The sequence below is a fragment of the Dermacentor silvarum genome, chromosome 6 (genome assembly GCF_013339745.2).
Source record: "Dermacentor silvarum isolate Dsil-2018 chromosome 6, BIME_Dsil_1.4, whole genome shotgun sequence".
Lineage (NCBI taxonomy): Eukaryota > Metazoa > Arthropoda > Arachnida > Ixodida > Ixodidae > Dermacentor > Dermacentor silvarum.
The window spans coordinates 65,250,862-65,273,173 of NC_051159.1; the positions used below are offsets into that span (position 1 = coordinate 65,250,862).

Here is a 22,312-nt window from a genome sequence, read left to right on the forward strand (position 1 = left end):
TTGTTTGTTTCTTTTGAACTTCGTTTTCATTGGAACTTTGCTTTATTCAATTACTATTAAGTGTATTCTTGTATATCTGATCCGCGCCATGTTTAATTTGTTTATCTACTGTTAATTGCTCGTATTCATTTGTCTTCATCATTGTGTGATATTAAGTTCAGGTGTGTTAGTCTGTCTTGTGTTTTTCTTATTATTTTATTTTACTAACTTGTGTATACTTATCAGCCGATAAATATCTTGTTTTTTTTTTTTGTTTACTCCCGACTCTGACTCTTTTCACTGTGTTCGCTTGAGTACGCAACGACCAACCAGCTTGTCTACCCCGTCGATCGACTTCGCGCCGACGACGAATCGGGGACAGCTGTGACAGAGAGAGTGAAAAAGAAAAGAAAGCACACACACACACAAAAAAAAAAACGCACACGCCTGAAGAGCATTCTAATCACAGTCGTTCAGATAGGCCGGTGGCTCGTAAGAAGCACAGAAGCACCTGCAGGGCCTTCTTCTGTGACGTTAAGTCCAGTCTGTGGTGGAGAATTATTTCTTCCGACAGAGGCCGGTCGTCCAATTGGTTGAACGCGTTGTTGAGAGATTGTCTCTGCGCACTGTACTGCGGGCGGTCACACAAAACATGTTCAATCGATTCTTCATTGCCGCAGTGGTCACAGGCTGTGCTGTCGGCCATTCCTATGCGGCGCATAGGCGTTGGTAAACGCAACGCCCAACCATAATCGACACAAAAGGGTTGCGTCTCCTCGGCGAAGCCTTGATGGTACTCGAAGGCTTACCCCCGTATTCAGAAATGCGCCTTGACTCCAACTTGACTTGCGGCCGTCTCAAGTCGGCGCCAACGCGTATCATAAATCTCCCTTGACTTGAAGCGCCTCCTCGTGGCGGACTTCACTTGATCAAGTACGCGAAACTTTCAAGACAGAGCCGGAGCTACCTTGAGGTAGGCTTGGAGAGGTTGTAGCAACATGGCGTCGTATAGGAGCGACGTCGCCAGAAGAATCGGCGCGTACGAATTTGCGTGTAGAGCCTGTGATGTCGTCTTCGGTGATGCATTTTACATGCGAAGTGTGCCACGGCCATGGTTGCGTGACAGATCGAACCCGATGGAGGTATACGACGATGATGAGTTCATCACGCGCTATCGATTCACGAAGCAAACAGTTCGTGAGCTGCTGGCCTTTCTACCACTTGAGACGAGCGGCGACAACCGAGGACTGCCGCTGACACCTCTGCTACAGCTGCTTGTGGCACTGAGATTTTACGGCGCCGGAACCTTTCAAATTGTGAGCGGAGACTTGGTCAATGTGTCCCAGCCCACGGTATGTCGCACGGTGAAAAAAGTGACGCGCCTCATTGCCAGGCACCTGTTTCGAGCAGTTGTCCGCTTCCCGGATGCCTCGCAGTTGTCAGGTGTGATGCGGGGCTTCTATGAGATCGCCCACTTCCCCGGGGTGACCGGCTGCATCGACGGCACACATGTGCGCATAAAGAGTCCCGGAGGTGATGACGCAGAGGTTTACCGCAACCGCAAAGGAGTGTTTTCTGTTAACGTTCAGGTAAGCCCTTTTTCACAATGTGCAGTGATCGTAAGCGATTAGTTTTGCAGGAACGCAAAAGCAGCGGTGAAAGTCCTAATCGTCATGTTACAATTTCTGCATGCTTTAAGTAACGGTCTCTCGCGCGTCATATTCATTCACACGCAATATTTCACGGAAAGACGGTACGAGTACTGCTTTTAGTCGAGTGTGTGGTCTTAACGGTTGCACTAATAGGCCATTTAAAGCGCAAATGTGCGGCAAAGAAGAGCTTCGCTTGCTGATCACGAAGTAACGGGCATGCTGTGCACGTACACACATTTTTGGCAACGTAAGAAATCGGCTATCACTCACACTTCTGTACATCGTGACCAGTACGAGCTGTGCGATAAATTCCATTCTGTACATGTGCCGTGGCAAGAACAGGACCTAGAATTATGGGCCACTTGAAATTTTAGGTAGTTGAAAATCTCTGTGAGATGGCCTTCAGCAGTTTTCAGATTTTGATTGTCCGTCTTGCTGGGAGGCAAAATGTAGTTACAGTTGCTGCAACTCCAAAATGCTGTTCCTCCGCTCATACTCTTTCTTGCAGGTGGTTGCGGGACCAATGCTGGAGTTTTTCAATGTTGTAGCGAGCTGGCCGGGGTCTGCCCATGACAGTCGCATATACGACAATTCTCGTGTATGTGTTATGTACGAACAGCACCGTGTGCCTGGTCTGCTGCTTGGAGACATGGGCTACGCCTGCTCTCCTTTCCTGATGACCCCACTTCATGAGCCAGGTCCAGCTAACTCACCAGAAGGCAGGCAAGTAATGCCTAACCATTTCAGAGGTGTATATGATAGGTAGCACTTCTCTCCATAATAACATACTCTTTTTGTGAAGCTATGCTATACACCTGAAGTGTGGTACAGCGAGTAGCTGTAACACATAAGCAACATGCTCCTCTGTTATCTGCTGCTGCACCAAGAGCACACAGATGGAGTCACCTATATAGCCAGATCAATATGACTACATTCAATATAATGGTTGGCAGTGAAAAATGGCTGGACAGAATGAATGGCAATCTAGCCATGTGCTACATTGTTTCCAAGAAATTGAATGTATTTGTAAGCATTCAGTGTAGATCTGTGCTAACTACACAGAAGGAAAGCTTTGGCACAATTTAATGTACAGTGTGCATTGAAAAACTGACTGATTGCATTGTGTTGTCATTCTATCAGGTACAACAAGGCACACATCAAGACCCGCAACTCCATAGAAAGGGCCTTTGGAGTGTGGAAAAGGCGCTTCCCCTGCTTAGACATGAAACTTCAACACAAGCCTCAAAATGCAGCTCGCATAATAACAGCTTGTGCTGCCCTGCACAACGTGGCTCTCCTGCGACAAGAACCCGAGCCAATTGGTCTCCATGTTCCCACCAGCAGATGCCGACGTACAGGAAGAAATACCTGCCAAGAGCACCTGCCATCTGTTAATGGTGTGGGGGACAATATACCTGGCATGCGTGCACGGCAACTTCTAATCCAGAGGAGTTTCTCGTAAACATTGTTGTTTCAAATCCACGTCAGTGTTTCTGAATAGTAGGGGTGTGCGTATAGTGATTTTTGATATTGAATTGAATACAAATTGTCCCAAATTGAATAGTTTTCCAATAATGAACAAGCATGAACACAATTAATATAAAACAATGTTCACATCCTAGTATAATTAGGAAGTTTCTGTTATTACATAGCACGTTATGAAGCGATGTTTATTAAAAGCACAAATGAAGCATAAAGAGCAGACAAGTAGTTTCTTCGCATGCACAGAGCTCTTTAGACAGTGCGAATGGTCGCTGCGTAGCCTGTAATGTATGGCTACCTGAGCGACGTAGCCTGTTCCACTACGCGAGTTCTCATGTTTTGTGTCTATACTATGCTCAAGGCGGTGAAAACTTGCCATGCTTTTGCTCCAATTTTGTTTTAGTTGACGTTTTGAAATATTAAACAAAGTTTAGAATATTCACACTCCCCTACTGAATAGTTGGGTCATGGGTTCAGTGTATGTGTTGTGCCGTATTTGTATGCCACTATAGATACATGATGAAATGGAAAAATACCATATGTGGTAAAAACTCTACTGCCCAGACCAGTAGCGCACCCAGGATTTCTGCCAGGGCGGGGTTGACAGTTTGCCAATACCATCTAAACAGTACTAATTTCGATTTCTTCACGGAAAATTGTCAAAAAATGCGCTTTTTGCGAATGTGTAGGCGATTGCGCGTCTTGCATCTTATTTACAGTACTCGAATGCGTAAGGAAAGAAAAGGGGTTAAACAAAAGGGGGGTTTAAGTCGGCCTCAGGGGGAGGTTACAACCCCTGAATCCCCCCCCGTCGGTGCGCCACTGGCCCAGACATGCAGCCTCAGGGTCCCATGCAACCAAGTGCATGCTGCAATTTCTTATTCCAGGTGCCATATGCTTGCACAGTAACTGCTTCACACCTTCTATAGCCTTTTTACCATTTTCACAAATCTACATGGAGAGAAAACTGCACTATATTGTCTCATATTCTGTGACCCATTTCAGAATAAAAGCTTTAATATTTTTAACAACACTGATAAGTTTACACTCTTTCGTTCATGGCCGTCAATTTGGCAAGCTCAACTTGCTTTTGAACTTGCAAAATTTCCATTTTGATTTTGTGTTCTTCATTTCTTTTCTGGAGGTTGTCCTTGTGCTCCTCCTCCAGGAGGCGCATTCGTGTCTTGTGCTCCTCCCGGAGCAAAGCAATCCTTACATCATTTTCGCAAGAAAGTGTTCTTTCAAGGAGTGCCATCCTGCCTCTGGGTGGCCTTGGGCTGGCCTCTGGGTGGCTTTGGGCTGGCCTTGGGCTGGCCTCTCTGGCTGGCCTGTCAAGCTCGTTTTCTTTGTTAGAATCATTGTCCAGATGCTCCAACGCAGCTGCATTTTCATCTGCATTGGGTGCACATGTATTGTGTGTGACACCATAATTGTAGTCCATTGCCTCGTCGTTCTGCATGTGGCCAGGGCTCCTGTGCTCCTCTGAAATGGTAAATTCAACACGATGCTCATCATGCAGCACACTTCGCACCACTGAATTTAAATGCCACAAGAAATGGCTTTCACCATATTCAGCTAAGAGTTTTGAAAAAGCTTAAATGCCTTCTAGATACATATAACTCCTCACTGCACAACAAACAAGCTGGAAGTACCAATTGGCTAGACATGTATACAACATCAAAGTCTCATAAAACATGATAAACTGTGAAGTGGTTCCTCCCACTTTCCTCACAGCAGGATGCCTTCCAGTTTCATACCAAGAAAACTGTTTCAATGTGTTTCATGTAATAGTAACATACCGTAATAGTCATACACTGCTTCCACTTCTGTTACCATCGGCTGCAGGAGCCGAACAACAGGCTGGCTGTCTACTGGAGGGAGATAAGTTGCTCCGTCCGAGTCATTCTCATTTGCGATTCTGGTGGCCATGTGACCAGCCACAGCCCCAACCAATGCTGACAGGGGTGTCATGCCTGCAGCAGCAGGTCCTCCTCCTAAAAAATGTGTAACAGTTATTACATTCTATGAAATACATTGAAAGTGCTTTGAGTGGACCAATACACAATGCACGCAGAATAAAATTGTTCAACACGTTTGCTTTCGAGCAGGTTGCTGAAACTGCTGTGACCCACTTTTCTCTCACGTCATTTCCAGTATTAGCATGCAAGGTGTATTGTAGTATTGCATGCTGCCACATTTCCTGTTCCATAATCTTTTTATAGATAAGGTTGTAGAATAAACAAATTTTCACTGTAGAGCACTGCTTCGTGATGGTCGAGAGTGACACAAACTAGTCGCCATGTCCTACTGAAAATGTGAAGCAGGTTCTATTGGCATGCATGCAGTCCTACAGAGGCTACTATCAGATCAATTCCTTTTGGGTCTTTGGCCTAATGCAAACAGCGCAGCTTTGATTACAAGTGCTGCTACAGCCCTTCTACAAGCCACTGGGCTAAACGCATGGCTTTAGAGATGCCACAACGTTGTGAGCTTGTTTATACGCACCTCCTCCTTATATCATCATTCATCAGCTCTTTTCCTCCCTTTGCTTTTTCCCCAGTGTACAGTAGCAGGCCAGAGCAAGGTATAGCTCAGGCCGACCTCTCTGCCTTTCTGCGCATAAATTTCTGCTTTTCTCTACAGAACATGTAGAATTTTCAGTGGACAGCTTCTTTTAGGCACAACTACGTATAGTGTGTGTATAATTTCTGCATCTCGTGAACATTGTTACACAAGAGCGGTACTAGAATTTCCATTACACAGTTTTACCTCCACCAGCAGAACACTGTGTTATATAATCGTGCCACGTGAAATATATTTCTAGTAACTGTGCATTTCTATAAGTGTGATCAAATTTTCCTAGTATTTGTATTCTTGTAAGCCGCATTGCCTTTCAGCGTCTGATATTTAGAACGCTTGTGGTATTGCATAAAATGTCACTGCTGTATTATGGATGCAATTTCAGATGGTCAGTGAGGTTGTTCGGAGTTTTGCCAAAATGTGCGTAGCAAACTGCCATGTACTGTTTACAAAAGTAGGTAGGCTATTATAGTAATAGGGCATTTTAGGACTTATGAAATGTGATTCGGTGAAAAGTTTTGTCAACTGGAGCTTATGTGTATCTGGTCATACTGAAATAAAGCCTCTCGAACGTGTCAAACTACTACAAAGCTGTGTTTGCCACCTTACAAGTGTGTCGGGTCACCATTTAAAAAGACATTACTTTTCAGAGCTGTAGAATGAGCATAATATGTTCCTTGAACAGCTCACTTGTTGCATAACATACTTCAAGCCTAATGCCTAGCTTTCAACAAACCTAAGCTGTGTTCGCGTCTTTTATGCGTTACCCTACGCCCAATGTGAACCCCATTATCTGTTGCAGCATGCGCATCGCGCGATAAAGTGCTTGCGCATCACGTTCATCGCTTTGAGGAAATTTTGTACCGTGCACCATTTCGTCCACCTGCAAATCTTAACGCTACACGAAGCACACGTGTATGCGCAGTGCAGTACAGACGCGCGAAAAGGTCACAAAGTTATTTAGCGTGACATCGAAACGCGGAGACAACGATAACACGTACACACAGGACGATGCGCTGTTCGTGTTATTTATGGGTACCGGGACTTGGCCGTTTTCGCGCCTGATGACGCGAGTCTCGGCAAGTACGAAATCACCCGAAGCCAATGTACTGTCGACACCACACACACAGCTTGAAAACACAATTTCAATGCCCTACACAATGATGCTAGCCTTTTATGCACAGCTGCAACGGAACAAGATTAGCACAAGTGGCCGATAACCGGAGCAGGGAAATTGCGGTACGCGGCGCTCTCGTTCCCGTGCACACTGGTATCTACATGATTCATCTTTCAAAGAGAGGGTGCCTGACACTCTCGTTTTCGGCGTGCTATAGGGAAAAACAGCGTCGCGTGCCGCGATGTGCGATTTATCTGCTCGGGTGATCGGTGACTTGTGCTAATCGTTTTCCGCTGCAGCTGTACCGTCATAAATATAAGATTGCCCTTACCCGTTTTGTGAATTTTTCTTTTCTCCTCCGAATTCTCTTCCTTCCATTTCTGTTTCATGTTGCCCCAACATTTCTTCAGCTGTTTGAAGTCGCGAGGCGTGACACCATGCTGCGCATTGTACTCCACTGCCAGCTTCTTCCACGCCGCACTTTTGGCGCTGAGCGATGCCACGTCCGTCTTCTTACACTCCAAAACTTTCTTATGGTTGTTTACTAAACTCAAAAGAAGAGATTTTTCTTCGGGTGTGAAGCGCGGCGCTGGTTTACGCGAGCCAGATTGTACTGTCAACTCCTCCGACGCCATTTTGAAAAAGTGAATGCTGAGCCGTTGGCTGAGCGGCAGTGGATTGACTTGGATGGTTGTGACTATTTTCGTGCGGTCTTTCTTACTTCTTCCTTTTCTCTACCAATGGCTGTCTGTAAACGTGCACAGTGTTTAACTTTTCAGAAAATTGGCAGTGCTACAGATGTAGCAGATATAATTATTCTCGTTCGATCTGGTAACCTCGCTCCCAGACACACCGTGTCGTCGCTTGGGCTTGACTTGACGAAGGAAGACAGCGGGAACGTTTATGAAACGTGATGGCTGCCTTCAGCGTGCTCAAGTCGGGTGTAGTCTTGAGCTGGACTTGTTCAAGTCAAGGCGCAGCTTCAAGTTAAGGCGCGTTTCTGAATACGGGGGTTAGTGTTGGGTCCAGAGAGTATAAGCGGGCATGCATGAAGTGCAACTCATTCCATTGTGACCTTGTGCGTTGGCGAGCAAGCACGCGGAGCTTCCGTGCAGCATCAGTCCTATAAAGTGGTATGGGTCGTTGGTGATCTTCTGTATGAGCTGTGCGGGCAGCTTGATGGGCCCGTTCATTGCTGATAATTCCGCGGTGACTTGGAAGCCACTGAAAAGTTATTTCATGCCCTATCTCAGTTAGATTATGTATTGCCTCGGCAATCTCACAGACCAGCTGCTCGTGCGGTCCGCGGCATAAAGGTGATAGTAGAGACTGCAGAGCCGCCTTTGAGTCGCAGAAATATGTCCATTTGTGTGTCAGTTGATCACTAATGAATTGCAGCGCGGCAAAAAGCGCTGCGAGTTCTGCTGCCGTCGATTTGTGACGTGAGACGTCTTGAATTTAATTGTTGTGACCTTCGTTGGTATCACAAATGCAGCGGTGGAGCTGTTCGGCAGGACGGATCCATCGGTATATATATATATATATATATATATATATATATATATATATATATATATATATATATATATATATATATATATATATATATATACCAGCCCTTAAACAGCTCGCTTTACTTCTATTGTACGAGAAGTAACAAGCTCTGCCCATATATATATATATATATATATATATATATATATATATATATAGTGTAGTGAAGAGGAATACCCGGCGCTGCAGCCACATCGCCAGTCGTCCGGGAGGCGCGAGCTCGAGATTGCCTGAGCTGTTCTGGTTGAGGCACGCTGCCTGCTGTTCTCTTGTCCTCTATTCATATTAGATTCCGGTGGAGGTGCTGGGTACGTAATTCCTGGTTGGGGGAAAACCTGGGTTATATATATATATATATATATATATATATATATATATATATATATATATATATATAGAAGATTAACCGTAGGGCGGCAAGTCGACTGGCTTTGAGAGCCCACGGCAAAACCGCAATTGAGGCAGTGCAAGGTGACATGGGTTGGGCTTCTTTTGAAGCCATAGAAGCGCAGCGCAAGATTAGTTTTAAAGACAGAATAAGGAACATGGATGAAAAGAAATGGACAGCTAAAGAGCACAAACATCTCTACGTCAAGAGCGTGACGCGGAATAGAGGAAGAGGTCAGAAAAAGTTGGCAACGAAATACGGGGCAATTTAAATAGACAACCAGAAGTCATAAAAACGACAGTAAGAGAAACAGAGACAGCGAATCGGATGCAAAGAATGGAAACGAAAAATACCGCGGAGATTTGCAGAAACGGCAAGAAAGAAATCCGGCAGGGAAATCTTTATGATAACGCAAATAACACCTTGCTATTTGATGCCCGAGCTGGCTGTCTGAGGACAAGAACATACCGGAGCAAACATGTGCCACAGGATGAGGCATGTGTGTGCTGCGGAAAAAGCCCGGAAATGACTCGGCACATCGTAATGCAATACCCCGTAGGGAGTGCCCACCTTCCGGAGTGTTGGGATTCAAACGTTACGTAGTTACGTGCAACATGGCCCCGCACTTGACTTAACCAAGGCTGTGAATTCGTCTCATGAGGCTCTACAATACGGTGCCTGAAAATATTTTTGCAGTTTCCATACGAAGTGTCAAAATGGTTGGAAGGCATAGTTCTTTCAGGAAACGGTCCACGCATGTAGAGAGAAAAATATTTATATGAATTTGTAGCGATGCTTGTCCACGTCACCGTTCTACACACAACCGGTGATCGCGAAGATACCGGCGCGCGTCAAAATGTAAGTCTGTAAGAGCCTAAGAGGTCGTCGCAGCAAATATCTTGAATTTTGGCACGCTACGCGATATTATTCTAATACTATATATTTTTTTTCAGTCGTAAATAATGCGTCCAGCACAGTACGTTTACGTCAGAGTTCTACGGTCGCTAATGGAGCCCTTCACTCGAAAGGAATCCTAAAAATAATCTTTTTTGTTTTGTAGACGTCGCTTTCTTAACGCACTTCCTCGACGTAATCGTAGAGTCTACCGAGAAGTACACACATAAAAAAAAAAAACTCCGCGCTCTTGTTCCCGAACACAGTTTATCAACTTGAATCAATTATAGAGCGCACAGCATTGAAATGCGCTCTATCAAGCCTCGGCTCACTAAAGAAATAAAGAGGTACGTCAAGCAGTTGCAGAGTTCCTTAATTTTGTAATCCACGTTGCGTTATTTTTTTTTATTTTTTTTTTTTTTTACAGCTGACAGATGGCGGTGGCTCGTCGGCTACGGCACTCAGCGGCCGAGTATTAGACCGAGGAATTCGTTCCCGGCTGCGCCAGCCGCTTTCTGAACGGCTGCGTTTCGATGTTTCGGTGCGCGTTAAAGAACCTCGGGCGGTAGTAGTGAACCTAACGGCACATTCGAGTAGCCATTTCCGAGCATTTCCTGTTTAGCTTCAAGGGTCGTTTAACGAAGTAACAGGACTCCTATCGCGTCCACAAAAAATGTGCTGCTCAAATGTTAGCAAGGCTAGAATGACGCTGCTAAACTTCGTTGCCTGCGTAACACAGCTTCATCAGAACACGCGTTTTGAAATAAAAAGTCGAATACGAAATGAAGTTCTCCGCCCATTGCGAAAATACTAAAAAGAAGAAACAAAGAAAATACGGTTGGAAGGGGCTATTTCTGGTTTGCAAAGCGCTCTGAGGCAAAGTATAGAAAAGTCGATAAAACGATGAGGCATTGATTTTCCTTTGTTGTCGTCTGTTCGCGCCTCGTTTTGCCTGGCTGTGAACTTAGGTGGTGCATATGTGTGAGACAATGGACAATCTGACCACATTAAGCACGCCACAACAGCGTCTCTCATTAGCCCCATACATATACATATGAAAATAATAATAAAGCAATCGCGTTTATAAGTCAGGGCCTATAGTGTGTCTTTGCATGCAATACAAGAAGTCAAAAACAAACTATAGGGCTGCGTATACTCATCTTTGTTCACGGTCATCCTCGTACACTTGCGCGCAGCAACTTGCGGCTCCAATATGGACGTAGAAATAAATAGCTAAGGCGAGAGGACGATTGAGACAGGAGAGAATACAAAATACGCACGACCGAAATTTTCTCTCCCAAGTCGCACGCAGCAAACGGCGAGCACGTGCCGGTCTCGAAACGCTCGAAGCGACGCCTTGACCCGCCGCTCTTTGTGAACGGCGAAAGTTCTCGCTTGCCGAATATAATATTGCAGGTTGGCAGCACGTCGATATAAGGGCGAGACGGCCAAATTTCGCCGTCTGCTGACGGCAATATGGAATCTGAGTGAAAACAGCGCGCATTAGGAAGGTGATTATACATACCGTAGCAGCTGTAATGCGAATAAGACGTTATCACTCGGAAGCCGCCGTGTTACCTTCACATTATGAGCCCCCTCCGCTTTCTCTTTCAGTACAAGGTCTCGCGCATTTTTGTTGGGGTTGTAAGCTGCCGTGTTTACTCGAACATAAGCCGTCGAGGCATGTGCAGTCAACTGTGCATGTGATGCGGTCTTCTTGATGTAATATTATAACGTGTAGGCAGAACATCGACGCGCGTTGCGTCAACGTTTTGTCTGCCACTCGCATTTCAGGATGACGAATGCAGGTCGACCACCTCCATTAAGAGACGTCATAAGGGTGAAAATAAAAAAAAAGTTCGCAGGAAGATGGAGAGTTGAAGCTTGTTTCATAACTGTTTGCTGCACCGCCCAAAGTAGCCGCGACGTTTCGCAGCGTCGTTAAGATGGCATTTAGTCGTCGGCATGTGGGAGGCTAACTTGCATGCGTGTCCAAGCTAGCTGTTTGACATTTCCTACAGCAGGGGCGCTATAACGTAAAATGATTCCGAACTGTTTTGATTCCAACCTCCTGACGTCACATTTACGTAACCACCGACGCAAGCATCGGGCGGTTACCTGCTGCGTTGTCTCAATAACCCAATCAAGCACTCTCCTCGTTTATAGGAGGTCACCTTTGTTCGCTTTCAAAACAAATAACATTGTCTACACTCAGTGGTTTTTCTTATCTAATTAGCTGACAAGAGGCGAGGAGAACGCTCTAGATGGAAAGTGTTTGGATGGGGCCGAGCCAGGCACAGTGAAAATAGATAACCGCATGAAGAGGGTGGTGCCGGCTTCTCCCGATTGGTCCGCTTCGCCTTACTTAGCTTTCGATGGCTGGTCGAAAATCGCGGCGGCGTGCCACGGAAGGATAAGAATGCCGATAAAACGGATCCGCAGCAAGGAAGAGTTGGCAGAGCGATGTCGTATGTATGCCGAAAGGGCTCCCCGATAACGTTTTACTTCCACGCAAAAAGGTTTATCATGCGCAAATAAATACATGCCCACCCGCAGGTGCGAATACCGAGGGGCTGAGCGATCGGCGGGCAGCCATCTTCTATTCCTTTCGGAACGGGGCAGTCTGTGGTTATTCAGAAAAATGTTCAGTTTTGTTCGGCATATCAATGCATTTTTTTCGCGTACACGTCACTTTGACATGGTGAGTTTTCGCGGTTTTGTGAGGTCACGTGACAGACAGGCGAAGTGGGCGTAGCCAACATTGGACCAATAGCAGAGGGCTAATGGTGAAAAAGCGTCGAATCAGAAATGATTATTTTTCTTTTGTGCGGTTTAATTATGCATACTCAGTGTCTACACGTTATATCAGATGGGGAGCTATCGCGGTTTTCGTGACGTCGCGTGACAGACAGGCGAAGTTGGGAGTGGCCCGAAAATGTTTTGACCAATCGTGCAGGCTGATTGCAGAAATTGGAATCAAAACAGTTTGGAATCATTTTATGCTATAGCGCCCCAGGGCCGGAATAATGATCTCATCTTGAAGCTGAATATCTGAGGCTGAACACTGTTTCGGCCGAAAAATACAGGGCTAAAATTCGAGGCTACGGCAGTATACAAGACAGGAGAGCATGTATATTGTCTATAGCGTGTGTTCCCCTTTTCTAGTGCAGGGTATCAAACTGGATATCTAGCTTCCGGTTAACCTTCCTGCCTTTCTCATCTTTATATATATATATATATATATATATATATATATATATATATAGCTGCTCTCGTCCTCATATTTCTGCCATGGAACAAGCGCACTCTTAAACGAAAACTAACCAGCCCATCCTCACTGACTTCACTTCATTTTTCACTCCCACAGGTTGCGTCTGTGCTGAGGTCTCTAGCGGGCGTACGGTGCGATCGCGTGGCACGCAGTGAACGCAGGACTGAATACTGAGGCAGGTTGCCATATCGTCGGCGTGGGTATGGTATCGGTCGCGTTCTGCGCCACACATCCATCTTCAGGTATAATAGCCGATAACCACCGTCGCTGTAAAACAGTGGTCGACATGTACTCGCGTAAATGCGGTATACGTACCGGCCGTAATCTCTAAATCGAAGAGGAGTGGCCGTAATATATATCATTTCAGTCGTCCTCGGGGAGGAAACCCGCCACTCTCGAAGCCCTAGGGCGGAAACTTTGTTTCTGGAGCAGTGTTTAACTTAAGTATACGTAAGGAAAAAAATGGAAATAAAGAAGTAAAGGAGTGCTACGACCGGGATATTTAGCTAAAGGTTTTCTCTCTCTCTTCGTACTCCGCCGAAAGATGGGAAGATATAAAGCAAGCTTTGTGGTTTCCAGGTCAAACCCGCTCCTCTGGCACAGTAAATTTACCGCGTGCTGCGGCCGAGCGCGAGGTTACGGGTTCGATTCCTGGTGGCAGTAGATGCACACCGATCAATGGCGTGGCCAGGGAGCGTGGGGAGGCACACCGCCCCCCCCCTCCCCCCCCCCCCCCCGAAACAAAAAGTAATTATTCTGTCTTAGTAAGTGACCTCCGCCACCTCCCCTCACACTCCCCGTCCCCAGTCAAGTGCATGCCCCCCCCCCCCCCCCTTCGACAAAAAATTATCTGCATAATACGAACGCGCTCGTGTACGTCGTTTCGCATGCACGTAAAGCAAACCTCAGGTGGACAAAGTTAATGAGATACCCTTCGTTACGATATCCTTCGCTAATGAGATATCCTCGTAGTCTCTCTGTTACATTGGGACATTATTATACTTTGTGTCAATCATCACCAAGCTTTTCCAAAAAACAAAAAAAGGTCGTTACACAAAATCTGCTGCCGTCTTCTTGCGTGCAATAGACTATCTGCTGCCATGCAACTTAATATAGCACATGATAGGCACATGGGCATCTAAACGAGCATTTTTACATTATTATTATTATTACTATTATTATTACTATTATTAGTAGTATTATTTCCGTACGTGGAGTTTTTGTCTTTCAGATATTACATCTGCTTCATTTAACCACGTGCACACTCTGGAGATTATAGATATATATAGATGCAGGCGAAATTTGGCCCGTGAAGAGAGTGAATATCATGCACACCTTTGTACGCGCTGCGCCTACTCGCGTTTCATTTAACGTTTTATTTTACGGCTCCGCTGGAACAATGCGCGCTCGGTCGCGGCATTGTCTCAGTGCTTTGAGAACGAAAGCTGCGGGGAGTGAGTCATACGACTACACTGTCGCTGTGCGCGTGCCGAAGCAAAATTTCAGCTATATCGGGGCTCGGGAGAGCTTCTTCATTTTATCACGTGGCAAACGTTACACGTTAAATAATTGCATTGGTATAATAGGGAGCAGGAAAACCAATACATTGCACAAGAAGTAGACATCGATGCGATGTCGTATCCATGCAGTCAGTGCAGCTTATATTCATTGCATTGTGCAGATAAGATTATATTGCACATAAGCGGTCAACATGGGTACCCAAAATTAAGTAGTGGAGGGGGTCTCGATACATTCAGGCGTAGCATCATGTGCGCGGTATCTTTAAGAACTGTAATGTTCGATAGAATTTATATTCATAAAACAGGCAGATAAGCCAAGCACCAGCTCACAAATTACTATATTTATCTTCTTCTATAGTTACTAGTTCGTCGGAAACGCTGGTTCCTGTGCGAGCAAAATGGCGCGGAAGTTCTAGTGCCGCAAAATTCGCAGAGTAATCGTCCTTCTTGCTTCAAATGACTTTACCATTTTGGCCAAATGATAATTTCCATTATAACATTGCGTTATAAGGAGAACCAGCTTGCAATGATTGCCCCGTGGCTTTGCTACGACGGTTAGAAAGCGACGAGCGCTTGGAGATTTCAAAAATTAAAGCGCTAACAAATAACGCTGCAAGAACATTTGAAGGCGCAATAAGCGCTCAGATTAGACCAATTGGCGCACTAACCATCATTCCCAGCGCTACCTTAGCACTAAAGTTCCCTTTATTTAATTTTTAGGAAAACGGCGCAGACATATACGCAGTTTTCCGACGCTTTGCGCTCTTAAGCATTGTTGCTCGAGCTAGACACAGTCGTGTCTTATATTTATTGAGCTGTTAAGAAGAGCAGCGAAGTACCCGCTCTTGCAACGACCTTTATTTTTACTCTCAAAGCAACGGGTGCTGCTTATATACGTAAACAAGTTATTTGTTGTTGTTTGCGAAAAGAGCCAGCGATATCCCACAAACAAACCCAAGCTGCTGGAAAACATCAACAATGGAGAAAACAGGAGCGAAAGACGAAACGACCGAGAGAATAAAACTTCCAAGTAATTCAACCGCATAGCCTGCCATATAAACGCACCACATAATTGCGCGGCTGTAACGCGCGAAACGTTCGCTGCACAAGTGCCGTGTGACCTTCGAAACACTTTCATTCACCGCAGCTGCGCGTTCAAGAGGCTTGAAAGCGCTTCTTCTGAGTTACGAAACAAAACACCTAGTTTTAAAATAACACATGAATAAAAGTGGCTTGTCTCTGTGGCGCGTTTGAAGAGCGATGTTAAAAAACAAGCAAATGTGAGCTGTTGCGAGCATCCAGCAACCCATAGGGTGTACGCACCTCCAACGGAAATGGCACACTTGCCGGCGCATGCGAGGCCGAGCGTTGAATGAAACCGGCACAGCGAATAAAGCCCCTCGTGTGACTGGTGCGATTGCGCAGGAGTTTACAGGGAAAATGATAATGCGGATCTATATATATTTTTCCCTCGTTTAATAAGACCGGAGCTCACAGAGAAACGAAGCTTTGAAGGCGGTCAACGGAGGTCGAATAATGGATGATTGCTGGGCCTAACGGTTAGGTGACTTCCTCGAGATTAGTCACCTTGGCGAAACTGTGGCAATAGCCGCCGCGTTAGCTTAGTGGCTACTGTGTTGCGCTGCTGAGCTCGATGTCGCGGGTTCGATCGGGGCCGATCGGGCAGCATTTTGATGGGGGCAAAATGCAAGAGCGCTCGTGTACCTATAGCGTTTAGGTATACACGTTAAAGAACCCTGCAGGCGGTAAAAATTATTCGGGAGTACACCGCTACTGGGAACATCTTTGTATTTTTAAATGCTGGCACCAGAGACATCCCTGGTCCGACCACTCGTTGATCTGATCACCATTTTCTATTTCACTCTTTTTATTACCTTTTATTATTTAACGAGAACTAGGTCATGAAAAAATAAGAGACTTGAAATGATCAGTGTTCTTCATTGAAATTCTTTGACGCCAGCTATCGAACAAGAGATGTCGCTAGTTCGACCACTGCTGGCCGAATGTTTTATTTATTTATTTATTTATTTATTTATTTATTTATTTATTTATTTATTTATTTATTTATTTATTTATTTATTTATTTATTTATTTATTTATTTATTACATTTTTTTCTTTACTCAACGCTGACGGATGGCGCTGTTCTGCCTTATCGGGTGCATTTATGTAAGATGCAGAACTTTACCAGCAGGAAAAAATCGGAATGTTCCCGTGGCTAATTAAAAAGACGCATAAATATTATCTTGATTTGTTGCTTTATAGTACATAATACAATTGTGAATTTGAAGTTGTTCATGAGGTGAAGCCATGTTTGCTTAGCAGAAATTATAAGACCAGCTTCACTTTAGAAACATACGACCTTAAAATGCGCTAAGTAATATACTTGCCTTCCAGTTAGGTTTCTGAGAAATGTACGCCAAGAATATCAGGACAAAATTAACTGTAACAATAATGCATGTTTAGCATATTTTGAGGACGGATATCCCTAAAGTGGCGCTAGTCTTAGGATTACTGCTTAGCAGACACACGACTTCAGTATTGCTCAGCTTCAATTTCGCAATTAACACATGCGCCCCAAGGGGAGTAATGAAAAATTATTTATTGAATATATTTAATTATACGCGAAGATATTGCTATTTCGCGCAAGTAAAATCTGCCTTTTGAGGTAATTCATCTAAACAGTCGGAATTACACTGTATGACCCACGCGATTTCTTCTATCTGTTGTTTTTTCTCTGTTTTGTTTTGTTTTTGTTTTTTTCGTGAGAGAGAGAGAGAGCGAAAGAAAAAGGAAGCACCCGCGGTATATAAGCGGTAGCAAATGTTCAAAGCAATTGCCGACAAAAATTAACCGAGAAACACTATTCGGCCTAACCCAACGACATCCGAAAGCAGTGACCTGCGTATCACCGGTAATGTGCGGGCAAAGATAGAAGTGTGTGAGGTAGATAAAAGCGCTGTGCGTTGATGCTCTATGGTAATTGGGAAAGCGCGTCATTTCGCAGCTATCGGGCGAACAGAGCAGCTAGCTGCTCAAGCTAGCTGCTCTGTTCTCCCTGGAATATCTGATCATCAGGCTGTGATACTTACGCTTTCTGGTGTTGTTTTAAAGAAAAATTGCAAGACGGTCTCGTTCCCAAACTTTTCACGAGCAGATGACACTACAATATTGGACTTACTATCATTTGAATTCGATTCTTTTTCGAGTTGCACTACTGATATTCATTATTTGTTGAAGCGTTTCAAGGACCTCATAAATGAGTGTATTGAAAGATTTGTTCCACGCATTGCAAAAAATCAAAGAAAAGAACCCCTGGATTTCTCGGGAAACGTTGCTGTTGCTAAGACGGTTTAAACGTTTAAAAAATCAAAGACGGTACTCTAAAGACGTAAGTATCCTCCAGCAAAGAATTTCTGAACTTGCTTCTCAAGTGAAAGCAAATGTATTGTCTGACAGGGAACGCTATTACTGGCCAACAACTTCCGAGTCTCAGTGTCTTCGTCTCCCGAGAGGTTCTGGAGTTTAATTTCGCCTAATACTGCGACCACTGATGTTTTTGAAATTGACGGTGTAGAAACTAGTGATTCCTCTGTCATTTATAATGCTTTCAATGATCATTTTAAATCTGTTTTTACGAGGAATAACGGAGTCCTGGAAACATTTGATGTGGCAAGCCCACCCCGATCGGATATTGTCGTAAGTGAAGAGGGAGTTTTTAATTTACTTTTGAAACTTGATGTTAAAAAATCTTCAGGTCCTGATGGAGTACCGAATGAGTTCTTAAAACGCTATGCACAATGGGTTTCAAGGTACCTAACAATTCTCTTTCTAAATCTCTGAAAGATGGTCAAGTTCCGGATGACTGGGTAACTGCTAAAGTCAAGCCCCAACATAAGAGTGGAAATCCCCATTCTGTTACTAACTATCGGCCGATCGCAATAATTTCGACTTCCTGTAAACTACTTGAGCATATAATACGTAAGCATATTTCAGAATTCCTAGATAAGCACAATATTTTGTCAGGTTCGCAGCACGGATTCGAGAAAGGATTTTCTACTTGTACTCAGCTGGTAACTGCAGTTCATGATTTCGCACTATGTATAAATTCCAGAAAACAGGTAGATGCAATTTTTATGGATTTTGCTAAAGCTTTCGATACGGTCTCTCACAATAAATTACTCTCCAAATTGGATTTAATTCTTAAAGATACTCAGCTTATAAGTGGGATTTCCGGTTATCTTTCGAATCGAAAACAGTACGTCTTTTTTCAATGATCATTGTTCTCGTACAAAACCGGTTGACTCCGGTGTCCCCCTAGGCTCCGTGCTCGGGCCCCTCCTCATTTTGTTGTTTATAAATGATATATCACGTGATATACCTGTAAAAGTCAAATTATATGCGGATGACTGCATCCTATACTCAGAAGTAGAAAACCATACAGACCAAATTCATTTAAACGATGCATTTCAAGAGGTCATTCTATGGTGCGATAAATGGCAGATGTCAGTTAATTTTAAAAAGACCGTTTTCATGAAAATTTTTCACAAACGTAACCCTCTTCATTTTGCACATTCAGCCAATAATGTTTTTTTTTTTTTTTTTTTGCAGGAAGTACAGCACTACAAGCACCTTGGTCTTTGGATTTCGAATGACCTTAACTGGACGAGACATATTAACACTCTAATAAGCTCGTGCAATTACAAACTATTTTATCTTAGACGAGCTCTCAAGCTCTCCACTCCCGCCGTTCGCCTCATTGCATTTAAGGCAATTCTTCAACCTACTTTAGATTATGCATCCATAATTTGGTACCCTCACACTAGAAAAAATATGAGCGAAATGTAAAAAAAATTCAAAAGAGAGCTGTTAGATTTATTTATAACAGTTTCGGCCGTACTTCAATAAGATGTTTATTAGCAAAAGCCAACCTCCCAACACCTACACAAATAAACAAGTACTGAGATTGAAATTTTTCTTTCAGTTAGTTAAAGGTTATCTTGAGTTAGACTTATCACATATACTTCATTTCTCCATAGGATATGCCACAAGGCAGAGGCATGCCTTTACAATAACCCCATTCTCCACCCGTAATAGCACATTCAAGTATTCGTTTTTCCCTAGGACAATTACAGAATGGAATAATCTTAGTAACGAAGTTGTTTCCCAGTCATCCTTGAACCTTTTTGCTGCGCAGCTGCAGAAGTGAGTGTCTGAATTCTATTACATGTGCTCCTGCTGTTTATTTCAATCCCTGTAGCGATTCTCCACTCGTGATCAGCTTGAACGTAGCGCTGATTTCTTTATATGTCCTTATGCCTCTTTATTGCAAACCGTTGTCTTGTCTGAAAGCGTGTACATACCTTACCTGTTTTATAATGGCACATGCCGTCACATATGAGCCATCTGATGTGGCACGTACACGCTTGGGGGTTGGACGAAGAAGAGAACGTTCTCTTCTTCTTCCCGCGACAATATTTATTTGTTTTGTCGATTTGTAAATTTAGTAAATGTATATCCACCCTGCCAAACCCTTATGTTAGGGTTGCAGTATTCATAAATAAATAAAATAAATAATATAGAAATTTGTATGTATAAAAAGTGTGTTGGTAGGAACACGCCAGACAAATGTACTTACTGTAGATTCTTCGGCAGACGCATATTCGTGACTCTTTACGCTTCAAATCAACCGTTAAGGGTGCCTTTGTAAGTGAAGACGTGTTTACTTGAGAGCGTTTATTAATAACCATTCAGAGCGTCGGGCGCCGCAAACGCCGGCGCAACACCTGTGGTTCGGCGCGGTGCGCGGAAGCGGTAGAGCTAATGATGCATGTCCTCCAAGATGTGAGCGCCTCCCGATCTCGCATGCCAAGCACGAGGGTAAGGAAAAGTTTAACAGGAAACAGAAACCCATATTTGCCAGGGAGACAGTCGGGCGCCACTGCCTCATTTTCTCGGGCAACATTGCTTGAGTCGAATTTGGTTTATTACTCCGGAATGCCGCAAACTAGGCTGCCAGGTTCTTTATCTTTCAATCTTCATTTATGTTACTGCGACCGGATGACCTAGAACAGTCTTTAAGCTCCGGCAACTGTAGCGACGTAACTCGCTCCCTATGGTGAATTGTTAAAAAATAAAAAATTAAAGAAAAAACGCCGCGCACTTCGCATGTACTGACTTTAGTCCTTCTTTCGTCACACGTGCGACAATGTTCACGCAGATTACAAGCCTATTGTGATATTTTAAGGTAAAAAAAAATTCTGGGCAAACACCCAGGACAAACCGCAAAGAAGAGACGAGACAAGCACTGGTGCTGGTGCTTGTAGGTGTTCGCGCTGAAATTTCTTTTTTTTTCACCTTAAAGTACTGTCTACCAACTAGCCCCAACCGAAGTTTTATTGAACTATTGTGATATCCGTACGTTCAAGTTAAGTCTTCCCGTACACAGCGAAAATAATTCTCCGAGCGCCTCGTTCTGGCCGGCCATTCACCCTGGGTACAAGAGTTGGTCTTTGAACGTTGGTGCCTCATGGTCGGTCTTTGACGGCGCATCGTTGCCGAATATAAAGGGCATTCTGAAACGCATTCGCTACTGCATGGTGCCCGAAGTGAAAGCAGCAGAGATTAGATGAAAGTGGTCCTTTTCAGCGCTGTAGCCCTGCGTCAATGTACAAAGTGGGAGAGAAGCGCGTTATGCGAAGGTGCGCATAACCGCGAGGCGCCCGTCTTCCATTCCTGCAATGGCTTCCCTCTTTAGAAATGTACGAGCTGTCAAGGCGCTGGGCGACGGAGGCGATGTATTAAAATACATACGTCCGGTACTCCCCAGGGCATGCGCGTGTTGAAAGGCTGGCGCTCTCGCGTGCGTCTGGTGACACCCGTGCGGAGTGGTGCTTTCAACGACACTCGGCTGTCTAGACGGGTGCATGAATGCCAGAGATGGCAGTTGAACCTCTCTCTCTCTCTGGCTCTGCTCTTTGAACTTCATTCGCGTCAAGTAACATAAGTGCCCAAGGCCATTAGCTGCGAACAGCGTTTCTCCGTAAATTCTAATTGTTGGGCGGTATCGATTAGCGTGCTTTTTTGAACTTTCTGTGAATTGTGCGCGAGCGTGCTCCTATATTTCTATTTACTGCCACGCATTCTTTTCCTCAGACCAGGCACTTTGGGATAGAGCTCTGTACGGGCCCGGGCCGACCCGAAAGCCCGGGCCGGGCCGTCCGAAGCGTTCTTTAGGCGGGCTCGGGCCGGGCCCGGGCTTAAAACCACGGGCCCGGGTCGGGCTCGGGCTTTAGGCCGCGGGCCCGGGCCGGGCTCGGGCTTGAAGCCACGGGCCCGGGCCAGACTCGGGCCCGCTAATTAAAGCGCATAAGTAGGCCTTCGGACACACACGACCGTTATGCATTGCACGGTTCAATGCATTATGTGCCAAGTTGAAGTGACACGTGCAAGATGACTCTCATCATCATCATCATCAGCCTGTATTTATGTCCACTGCAGGACGAAGGCCTCTGCCTGCGATCTCCAATATACCCTGTCTTGCGCTAGCTGGTTCCAATTTGCGCCGGCGAATTTCTTAACTTCATCACCCCACCTAGTTTTCTGCCGTCCTCGACTGCGCTTCCCTTCTCTTGGTATCCATTCTGCAGCTCTAATGGTCCATCGGTTTTCCATCCAGCGCTTTACATGGCCTGCCCAGCTCCAATTTTTCCGCTTAATGTCAACTAGAATATCGGTTATCGCTGTTTGTTCTCTGACCCACACAGCTCTCTTGACTGTATATCTTATCAGATGACTGTATATCTTATCAAAAAAATTGTAAAACAGGTGAAGTTCTCGTTTTTAACAGCGGATCT

At 44.7% G+C, this 22,312-nt stretch overlaps 2 protein-coding genes across 2 annotated transcripts in view; one reads left to right on the forward strand and one right to left on the reverse strand.

The window, feature by feature from the left end:
* The window catches only part of LOC119455536 (lipid droplet-associated hydrolase), a 99,685-nt gene that overhangs the window by 28,229 nt on the left and 49,144 nt on the right, over positions 1-22,312 (reverse strand). The gene's annotated exons all lie outside the window — the stretch shown is intronic.
* Positions 790-4,302, forward strand: LOC119455537 (putative nuclease HARBI1). The gene is made up of 3 exons (XM_037716940.2): positions 790-1,568; positions 2,140-2,354; positions 2,772-4,302. The coding sequence occupies exons 1-3, from the start codon at positions 978-980 to the stop codon at positions 3,091-3,093; spliced, it is 1,128 nt and encodes a 375-aa protein (XP_037572868.2). The 5' UTR covers positions 790-977; the 3' UTR covers positions 3,094-4,302.